The 11,841-nt window shown below is 33.1% G+C and overlaps 1 protein-coding gene across 1 annotated transcript; it reads right to left on the bottom strand.

Annotated features, from left to right (window-relative positions):
• Positions 1–1,608: 1,608 nt before the first annotated feature.
• LOC114326417 (solute carrier family 35 member G1) lies at positions 1,609–11,262 on the bottom strand. The gene is made up of 2 exons (XM_028274788.2): positions 11,098–11,262; positions 1,609–11,040 (listed from the first exon to the last, which is right to left on the bottom strand). Exon 2 carries the CDS (start codon positions 11,037–11,039, stop codon positions 10,014–10,016), a length of 1,026 nt encoding a protein of 341 aa, XP_028130589.1. The 5' UTR covers position 11,040; positions 11,098–11,262; the 3' UTR covers positions 1,609–10,013.
• Positions 11,263–11,841: the final 579 nt, after the last annotated feature.

The following is an 11,841-nucleotide window of genomic DNA, read 5'->3' on the forward strand; positions in this document are numbered from 1 at the left end:
TAGATATGTGTATTAAATTTTTAGTTGTATGTAATAATAACAATAGATATTAAAGAGGTTCTAAAACTGTTTCCTTGTGCCATGTTAAGTTCTTGTTCATTTTCTTCTTTTTCTCTGAACTCCTTTTACCCGCTATAGGGTGTCGGATTTTTTGCTGTGTTGGTGTCTATTCTCTTTTTCCGTCCTTTTTTGTTTCTCGATATTAATTTCATTTCTCTGTAATTCATTCTTGGCTCAGCTTTCTCTTGGTCATCCTCCGTTTCGTTTCTTTATTTTTCAGTTTCTAATATTCTCTTTGACCATCTATCTTCTCTAATCAATTGTAATTGAAATGCCAATTGTGCTAGAAATATCGATCTATAGTTCTTCCAGTTTGTTCTGTACCCTTTCTCATAAATTGGTAGAGTAGATTATTTTCCCAATATTCTGGTATTTTAGTTTGCTTTTGCTTCGTTACATATGATTCAGTCAACATACCTTCACCCAACCATTTCTCATTTTTGGTTCTCTTACATATTCTAGTGCAGCTTTTCAATTATTTTTTGCTTTGATGACTTCTTTCCAACGAACTGTCAATACTGATGGAATGACCCTCGTCCTATTCAAACAGTGAAGCAAGATTATTGTGGCCAACATACAAGACAGAGGGCCTTAGAGAGACAGAGAATTTGTCAGGGAAAATTTGCTACAACTACCACCAGAGTTGCCAGATGTGATTTTATAAATCCCCCACTTAGAAACTGAAATTCCCTCAAATTGAAGCTTAAATCACCCAAATTTAAATTTTTGCCGCATTTTAATAAATCAGTAGTCAAATGTAGAGAACAGTAAACCAAAATTATACTACTTATCAACAGAGGGCCCTGGAAATAATTCATAGGTCCTATCGTCTTCGATTATATGAGAGTACCTATATACAGTTCTATGTATATTCGCAAATTTAATTTACCATGACCCCTTAAAATTCTCTATAATTTTCCCCCCAAAAAAATTCTCCAACCATTTCTGCGTAGAAAAATTCCCCTAGATGCTTTCAAATTACTACAAAATTGTGGGAAAATATCCCAATCTGGCAACCCTGACTACCACTATCAATTTTTTTGTTTACGAAAGATGGCGATTATCTTCCCTCCTTTCCTGACTACGCTCTCTTATCCTGGCCGCATTAAATTCGCTTCATGCCTATTCCATCAGTATTGTTCGTAGCTTTTTTCTCTATTTTCCATGTCCTGTTCTCCTCTTCCCTGGAGCTCGATGTGTCACTAGAGCTCAAGCTGCTTATGCTTATGTGTCTTCTAATTTAGATTTAGAAGTGTAATACTCTTTCCAGACTTTTACTATTTCGTATGGTTTATGTTGTATTTTGTTGTTTTTATCTTTTGTGTCGTATATTACTCTCTTACTGCTTTCATCTTATTCCAAAAGGATGTACTGTCATTTTTGTAATCTTCATTTAGCCAAATTCTTCTCAGGATTTTTGTTTCGCATCTCCTACTATATACCTTTTTGGCAATTTTATTTTTATTGTTTGTTTCCTATTTTCATATTATTGGCAAACATTGGATCATTCTATCTGGTAATTGGGTAAAATAGATAACAAACAAAAACTGTGCTTTCATCATATTTAATTCTGCATTACATTGCTTCAAAAGTACAAGTATCTTGTAGTAATAAATTACCTACATATAAAAAGATTCAACATTCCAAAACGTTTGTCTATATACATGTTGCTTGTAAAAACCGAAACTCATTTAAAGATCATTCGAAAAGTAAAAAATCAAAAAATGACAAAAAGCGCATATAAGCACTATGTAGGTAGGTAATAATCTATAATGGTTTATAAATATGTTTAAGGGGCTCCTACGTTATCAACATTTGCTATAAAAATACTTGATTGTTATGTAACAAAGTTTGTGCTAAGTTTCTTAAAGATGATACAAAAGATATTTTTGATGCCAATGCGATATAGGTATAACACTGAAATTTTAGGATACAAATCAATTAGGTACACATACAAATGTGATACACATATAAATATATTATTTATAGTCGATCATAGATCTTTGTTCTCTGGTATTTTCAAAGGTATACTTGGTTGTTCTCTGTGAGGAAAAAAAGTGTTATTAATTCATTTGTGCTGCAGAAGTCCGTCAGAAGATTGATTGTTTTCATTTCCCACATACTCGTTATACCATTGTTTTATCCCTGCTACTATGTCAGCACTAACAGGGGCGTTAAAGTCACCAATAATGAACATATTATATTCATTTTGTGAAATTTCGTTGACTGCTCTGGAGTAGTGATGTTGATTATAGTTAATCATTTACAGTATTCGTTACTTTGATTACTTTTGTATTTGAGTACCGGTAATCATATCGAGAATCGCATTTGTTAGTACATATTTTGTATTAGTATTACCTAGTAGGATACTTTGATTACTATGATTACTTTTGTATTTGAGTACCGGTAATAATATCGAGAATCTCATTTCTCAGTATTTCGTATAAGTATAAGATCCTATATAACAACCACCATCACCGATCTATTTAATGGATAGAAATTAAATTATATGTAATCTATTATGTTAAAAATTATTAAAAACAAGGGGTGCCCGACATAATTTTAATGTTGTTCTGAAGCTATTTCCTGTATATTTCGACATAATTTTGTCCAGGCTAATTAATAATTAAAAAAATTATTCTGTTTGAATCAATTAAGTGCCAAAAACAAACCCTCGAAACTCTAGATGACGTACCTTAGCAGTAATCCTGGGCACCCAGGTGCTTCCGAGGTCGGTTCTGAATGCATATTCGTGTTCAGTGACCCCAATTACCCCGAAATAAGAAAATCTGGCCCTTAATATACTGATTTTAACATGTTTATGCATTTTTCGATGCGTTTTATACACTTTAAAATGTAATAATGCATTTCCACCCATTTTTCTATTGTAGACTTTTTTCCAGACGTCAACCTAATCCTAAATACAATGCAAAAAGTTGTAAGTCGCTATGTACCTACTATATTTAAAAATGGATTTATTCGTGTGTTTTTAGTGTTAAATGCCCTGGTCTAATAAAAACAACATACCTACATGTAAAATTAAAGTTGAGGTTCATAGTCTAGAAATATTATCATTTCTACATTTTTTCCGGTCAATCTAAGCTTTTTTTTCTAGGCCTAATATAAGAGCAGTGTGTATTTATTATTAAAATATAATGTGTTGCATTTTTATTTTCAAAGGAACGAACATTTGTGAAATTCTGTGAATTATCTACCTCGACAAATCGTATATAAATCTGTTTCTGGGTGCATGCTTTGTTAAATGATATACCTCCCTCTGTTTCAGCTACTTCTAAGTGCCCTGTAATCCTGTAAAACTCTTCATAGTCTCCATAGCCTTGGCCCTTCATAGATAAAATTTTAGTTAACTGTACTGATACCGAAAACTCGTGGAATACCGGTTCGATTCCGATATCAACCGATTGTAGATACAATAGGTACTCAAATAGGTACTCGCTCTGATACGATTGGTACAAAGTAATCAGATTAATCAAAGTAATCAAAGTAACGATTTGCCTCTCGGTACTTACTTACTTTCCGTGTCCGGAACACCAACAACTTTAAATTCTGTATTTCCAATGGTTGGCCACATAGATGGCCCTGTCATTTGCTATAATTAATTCTTGTTCTGTGCAGGTCTCTCTCATCTCTGTGCATGATAGTAGATGCCGGCTGGTCTGAACCGCGCCACAGTTGCAGGTATCGTCCTCCTGGTATCCCCATTTTTTCAGGTTACTAGCACAACGTGAAACGCCGGTTCTTAGTCTGTTTAGCGCTTTCCAAGTCGGATACGGTAAATTGTGTCCAGCAGCCATTTCCTCCGAGGGAGGAAAATGTGTCGCGGTAGCTGACGCTTGCCATAGGTGTATTCGGCGCGTCTCTGGCGCTTCGGGGATGGATCTTGATGTTTTCAGGAAGCTTTTCCGAGATCTTAGTCTGCTTGGCTGAGTTTGGTGGTCATATAAGGGGTGTCTTCGGTCCGTCTCCTGCTTTTTCCGTTCTACCTCTGACGTGACCTTCCTCCTGATAGGTGGTGGAGCAATTCCAGCAATGGGGTATACCTCTTCGATAGGTGTCGGTTTCAGGCAACCCGATATTATACGGACCGTTTCATTTAGAGCCACGTCGACGTTCTTTGCGTGAGCGGAGTTTGCCCATACTGGTGCTCCAAACTCCGCGGCCGAAAAACATAATGCCAAGGCAGAAGTGCGGAGAGTGTGTGGTTGTGCTCCCCATTTTGTATTAGTTAGCTTGCGGATGATATTATTTCTGGCACTTACTTTCTTCTTGACATCTTGACAGTGGTATCGGTAAGACAGAGTTCTATCCAGACGGACGCCAAGGTATTTTGGCGTCTTGTTGTGTTCCAGCATCTGACCACGCCATTCCACCTCCAGCGACCTTCGGGCATGCTTGTTTCTCAGGTGGAAAGCACATACCTGGGTTTTTGTGGGATTGGGTTTCAGATGGTTTTTATCATAGTATAGAGCTAAGTCTCCCAGGGCATCTGTCAGTTTCACTTCGACTTCATTGAAGGTTCTAGTAATAGCCTCTCGCTATAGTAATCGTTCCTTTCGGTATTCGTAAGTAACGAGTACTTTGTAATGAATAGATACTTTTTCAACATCACTACTCTGGAGATGTTCGCAAAAGCTTTCTCTTGTATTTGCATCTCTGAATCTGGATCCGAAAGTAAACAACACCATCTGTTACATAAAGATCTTCTTCACGTGCCTTGTTCATTCCGAACGTTGGCAATTAACATGGCTATTCTGACTTTGTTTACGGCAGATCTGAATAGTTCGGAAGACGGCAATCCGACCCATTGCCGCAAGCTTTGGAGTCACGAGTGTCTCTTCCTCCCTGTACCTCTTCTGCTAAAATAATAGAGATCACACAATCTTATTCACCTTCAATTTAAACTGTATCATAAGATTTCAGTATTAACAATGCTTAAAATAATTAACATAAATAATTGTAGGACTTACACCACACATATTAAGCAAAAATCTATACAGATTGATATGGTTCGTATAGATAGCAACGTGTATATAAATCATAAACCAAGACAAATATTTAAAAAAATATTACATCTTCTAAAATACGACAACAAAACGAAATAAACTAATAATACTGGATATATTCAAGTAGTTTCTTGGTCCTTTAAAGATTTTACATCAAAAAGTAATGAAAATACAATAAAGAATGATCACTGGCTTTTAGGTACTACTCAACAACGTTTTGGTGCCGATAATTTCTTTGGGAATATTGTTCATTAAATAAATGTACTAAAAAACAATCAAAATCATTTATCAAATTTTAAAAAATAAAATAGAAAGAGAAAAATAAAAATAATATAAAAGTTTTATATTAAATCCAATATAGAGTGAGTTGTAGACTAGAAGATTCCAAGAATGGAGTCAAGGTGAATGGCGTAACCATCAACAGCATCAGATATGCCGATGATACGGTGTTGATTGCGGATTCCGACTTGAATCTGCAACAACTCATCGACAGAACCAGACTGTCAGCAATCCGATATGAAAATAAACATTAAGAAAACCAAAAGGATGCCAATTCGAAAAAACCAGAATGTACCTCAATCTTCCACAATAAACGGGCACATTTTAGAAAAAGTTAATAAATTTCAGTACCTGGGGTGTTGAATCGATAGCAGCCTAAATTCTGATCTAGAAATAAGATCGAGAATAGAACAGGCCAGAAAATCTTTCGAAAAAATCAAAAGACTGCTATGTGATTCTCGAATACAACTCGAAATTCGACTACGTTTATCAAAATTCTACGTCTGATCTACTCTTCTCTATGCAGTTGAGACATAGACCCTTAAAGGCATTGGAGGCCTTTGAAATGTGGATCTACCGAAGAATCCTCAAAATTTCATGGACATCGCATACCTCAAACAAAGAAGTGCTACTTTCAATAGGCAAAGAACGACAACTTTTAAACACAGCTAAAGTTAGAAAAACATCATACCTAGACCAAATACTGAGAAATAATAAGTAGCAATATGATCAACTAATAGTGAAAGGAAAGATCGAGAAAAAGAGAGAACTAGGAAGAAAAAGACTATGGTGGTTAAGAAACATCCGACAATGGACAAGGCTAAATTTTAAACAACTAATAAGAACGGCTGAAGACAGACAAGAGTTTGCAATTGTAGTAGTCAACCTCTATTGGGGAGAGGGCACTTTAAGAAGAAGAAAAGTGGGTTGTAAATATGGAAAAACTCAATTATCTCAAAAGTAAAAATTAGTATTTACATTGTTGTCAGATTTTCCGTTCTTCCGGAAATATAATGAATTTTGTCATGATTCCTAAAAAAACACAATACAAGACAACAAAGTAAATAAATGAGTGCAATTTCGAAATGGTGAATTAACAGAATGGCAGAATATAGCATAGTTAGAATATCTGATAGAATATCAAGCAATGTTGACGAAAACCAGACAATATGCCTGTAAAAAAAGTAGAAGACGAAGTGTATGAATTTATTGTTAAGAAACAATTATAAAAATAGTTTAGGACAAAGGTATTGAGAACTATAGAAATAAAGGTAAAAAAGTGAATCGGATTGGCAAGCAATGTACAGAGAAAGATATAAAATGCATAGAAAAAATGTATCTAATTCGAAACACATACAGATATAATAAATAGAAAGAAATCAAGACGAACAAGAAAAGACAGACCAAAATACACTTAAATCTAAAGTAGTACCTAGTAGAGTATTTTGATAAATGATATGTTCAACAATTACAACAAATATATATAAAAAATCGGCACCTAACTAGAAATGACTAGAATTTTTTGTTCTTTTATTCCTTAAAAAGTTTTGTCTTAGACTGTAAAGTTCGTAAGTATAGTATATGCACCACTTATATAAAATGTATGAAATTTGTTTACCTACTAAAAATGATCAAATCGAGACAATTGTGAAGACACTAGAGAAAAATCTTAATGTTTTAAATAATGATTTGTTTTTCTAATGCTTCTTAATATCTTTTTAAGGTCGGTATCAGGTTATGAATAAATTTTTTAAAGAAGAAAAACAATCAGAATTTGATATCATCCTGAGGATGCAGGTATCACTCTCAGAATTCTCAACTAAAAGCATGGCTATTTGACCACAAGATCGAGGCCAAGTAAGCCACATGTCAAATTTTGTATAAACAAAAAGCGCCAAGCAACTTTGTTATAACATGAGCCTACTATTTTAAAATAATCATTTTGAAAACGATTTCAATCGAAAGGTCAAATTATAAAATGTAATTTTCAATACAGTCTCAATCCCTATTTAACACCGGCCTTAAGAAAACAGTTTCAGAATATTTTTATCATTGCATTCTTTTTTAATGAAAACAAACTTTAATAGTAATATTAGGAGGAAAATGAGATTCAGATTGAACTAATTGTTATGTATAAAGTTAAATTACTTGTACAATAACTTAAATCGTAAAGGATTTGTTGCAATGTTTCTTCTTTGTATTTAGTCATAACCTGATACCGACAGGATTTAAAAATAATTATTTACTGAATATAAAAAATATGATTAAAGGGGATTTTGATTACAAATAAAAACTGCTTGTGTTTACAGAGTGTCTACAATAACATTCTTAAATATTATAAATATGGAAGGTATGAAAATAATATATATAACACTGAATGAAAGCATGTTATGAATCTGATCACTTATTGGTAGAGATCAAACATATGTGCACAATATCAAAAAACAAGAAAAAGGGGAGAATGTTAAACTGAAGAATGTGATTTGGTCAAACTATGAGCTAAAGAAGCATATGAGGAATACAGTAGAACCTCGATTATCCGTCAGGGCACCGGACCAAGGGTATGATGGATAATCGAAAAGACGGTTAACAGAACATTAAAAAAAAATTAAAAATTTATAGTACAACTCTCAAATTTCATTTGTATGGTTTGTTTGACAAAATAAGAGGAATTTGTGTTCGTACAATCGAATCAATTTAAAATATTCTGAAATCATTGTTTGTTTTACTGTTGTTCACATTTTGCGACGGCTGAATTTATTAATCGGCATAAGATCATGCAATCTACTTTATTGGCTTCTTCTTGTTGAGAATACCACCCTATGAATTATTGCATAAATATGCGATGCAGCTTCTCTAGATTGTTTACCCAAATCTTTGTCAGTTACAATAGGTTCATCAACATAGCTACAGTTAAATTCCAAGTCTGTGTCAGCTTCTGAATCTGTTTGGTCCTCCTTCGTTACCATTTCAACGATTTCTTTATCTGTCAGCAATGGATACTCGTTTGTATCCTCATCACAAATCAAATTAACTTTCTTTTTTTTTATTTTTTTACATTAAAATGTTTGCTTATGTAGTCAATACAACTTCTGTATGTACCCTGACGGTTAACAGAGGTGATGGTTAATGGAGAGACGGATAATCGATGTTCCACTGTATATGAAAAGAAGAACAGATAAATATTAATAAGTTTTGGAAAACCACAATGTAGGGTGGATAAAGTATGCAAGTAAAAAATACAGAACATAAAATAGAACCTGTAAAGTAATAATATAAGAGAAGCGTATAAATACTTCTGAAATTTAGATAGAAGTTAATAGAAGATACCAGTTTTTGGAAACCCCACTTCCAAAACTTTACTAGAAACACAAGAAAATGACTAGCCTCTGGATTTGCATTATTTGGAGGGAAAAATGAAGAAAATTGAAACTCCCAACTCAAGAAATAACACTCAAAATCGAAAATTACTACTATCTATAAAGCCATAACAGAATAGTATATTTATAGACGCAATACATGTACCAAAGAAATTACAGAAAGTCAGTATAGAAATATGTACAATTTATACTAAAAAGATAGGAATGGACAAAGCATCAAACAATGTTGAAAGATAATTCTAAACAGGCATATATGATTATTATAAGATGGTGGCAGAGTGAGTTTTTAAAAAATGAGAGATTGTATAATAGGGATGTCCCAATTAGGGATGACGGAAGACAGATTTAATTTCATCAAATTTATGAAACCTGGCTTCCTGTTCTTGCTGCACTCTTACTCAGTCTTCTGTTTTGAATTTATGTTTGTTTAAAAAAAAAAGGAAATTTTCAGCGAATTTTTTTTTTAATTTGAATTGAATTGAATTTTTTTTAATATTCACTGCTGGTCATTCTTTCTTAACTTTTCGTTGGGCACATGTAGTCTGCATACAAATGGTTTCTGATGTATTTTGGATAAATTCAGGAACTACACATTTTGATAGAGATTACCTTCTTAAGAATTGCTATATAAAATTAGTACAAGTGGGCAACATAAACAGTAACACATGCCCAAGATGGATTATTACGGAGTCCAACTCCATGTGCCTCACTGCATATTATATTTCTGATGGTTTCTGTTTTTTTTTTATAAAAATATGTTAAGATTTTTATAGTTATTATTTTTTATTGTTTTTATTATAGAAATTTTCAGTTAAATCCAAAAATTCCAATTTTAACGAATCGTATGTGCCTTAGCACCATTTAAAAAGGATTATTCTTTAGACTTCTAATGTATATTCTATAATGTAAGCCCAAAATACTATGCAAACTGACAATTCACACATGATTCAATAGAGAATTGTCATGTTGCTCTTGCTGAAAGGTTAAGTAGACACAGTCAACAAGCGACATCAATATAAAATGCTTAGGTTATGTACATTGTAGACACCTGCTTCAGTTGATTTAACTAAAATTCTATAAAAATCTGACTAGAACATGTTATCTAAGGATCATAGTGTAATTCTAACATTAACGTAATCAACAACAACAAATACAACTTAATTGCATTTAAAATAATGTAATAAAGGAACTACGGAATCTGTCTTAATAAAAGTAGATAAAAATGAACACTACCTCTTAACGGATATCTATTGTGTGGCATGTAATTCCATTATTTTGTCAAGAAACTCAGGTTCCTTCTCAATTTCGCATCATAAGGCAAAGCTAAAACCCACTTTCTGAGTCCAATTAGGAGCACTGAGCTTAAAACCAATATAGCACCCCCAATAGAAAACCGATTAGGTACTTCATTGAAAAACATAACTTGCCAAATAAAAGCAAAAACAATATCACTACTTCTCGCAATAGCAACAGGACCCGCCTGCTCCATTTGCAAAGCTACTGTGAGCAGAATTTGACCCAAAAAACTAAAAATTGCTAAGGCTACTATAAGGTATCTATCTAACCCGCAAGAGGGTAAGCATAGAGCACCCAACAAAACTGTAACAAGAAGACACTGAACAAATGCAAATGCACCAAAGTTTGTCATAATAACAGAAAAGTGTATTCCTTTTAAAGCCCTTAGTAAAACGTAGGCGTTGGCCCCAAATAATGTAGCTGAAAATGCTGCAACGGCACCCCACATTTCAGTCTTCTGACCATTATCACCAAGTGAATTTATAGTGTTTCCGAATAGCAAAGGAGGCCTTGTTATTAATACGACTCCGATTAAAGTTAGAATCACGGAAAATACATTAAATAACCCACAGGGTTCTTTTAAAAACATTCTGGCAAAAATACCCGTAAAGACAGGCACAGAGAACACTATTACAGAGGCATCAGCGAGAGGCATATGTCGAAAGGCATAAAAACTCAGCATTAACGATACTGTGCCAGTAAAAGACCTTAAGAGTAACATTATGCGTTTTCCTTTTGGGAAAACTGTTTCTTCCCTATATATTATGATCGGTATGGCTGGCAAAAGTACCCCCAAATACCGATAAGCTGCTAAAGCCATAGGATGGACGTCAGTCATCCACTTAACGATCACAGAACATAATGAAAAAAATAGCGAACTTAATGTAGCTAAGATTAGTCCTAAGTAGGGACAGCGGCAACAAGGTTTTGGTTCTTGGATTTTGAATTCCTCTTCAAAATCTTCGTCGACCAACTGCTGAAGTTCAACGTTTTCGGACATTCTAAAAATATTTATATTTCATAATATTATAACAAGCATATCCTTACTTTGAACTTACTTGATAATTATTTATACAGCTGGAAAATCAGTCTTTTAATGTTAATAATACTGATGTTATAATTTACGGTTTATAGTTTTCATTTTAGTTATTATTAATTTTTAAAAGTTATTTTAATCATTGCATTAAATGCTGCAAAATTTTGACAATTAAATTGTCAAATTCAAAAATTGATTTGTTGTGACATATGTCATACATCATTTATTGAAAATTAAGGCAATTTTATTATATCGATTTCTACTTTTATGTTGAAGAAAAAATCAATTTGTTGGGATTAAACTTATAAAACTCCCAAAAAAGCAATATTTATGGCGTAAAAAAGATCAGAGTGGTTGTTGAATTAATAGAAAAAAAGCACACAGTACTAAGAATAAAAATAAAATAGGCCGTCGAATTAGACTTGCCAACACCGTCGAGCTGTCAAATAGAGGGCCGATTTTGCTTAAATATGGACACAGTCATTAGTACATAAAATAATAACAAGATAAAATATTTTCAAATTGTAACTAAAAACTTATAATATATTGTAGTTTTGAAGTTTTTGGTAATATCCAACTTAATTCATCTTGTATTAAAAATGTATGGTTAATTAACCTACTTGAATTTCCATTGTTTATTTAATTTTAATGCTACACCTGAATTTTGGCTCACCACATACATAACAATAAATGTGATTTTCTTTTTGATGTCATTTCCATTTCACCAAATAATAACTTAACTAACACTTAAAATTTTCACTCAAAC

Source organism: Diabrotica virgifera, chromosome 3 (assembly GCF_917563875.1).
Source record: "Diabrotica virgifera virgifera chromosome 3, PGI_DIABVI_V3a".
Classification (NCBI taxonomy): domain Eukaryota; kingdom Metazoa; phylum Arthropoda; class Insecta; order Coleoptera; family Chrysomelidae; genus Diabrotica; species Diabrotica virgifera.

Bases quoted from the DNA above. Each gene is read 5' to 3' on its own strand.
- LOC114326417 (XM_028274788.2), bottom strand. From the start codon at position 11,039: ATGTCCGAAAACGTTGAACTTCAGCAGTTGGTCGACGAAGATTTTGAA.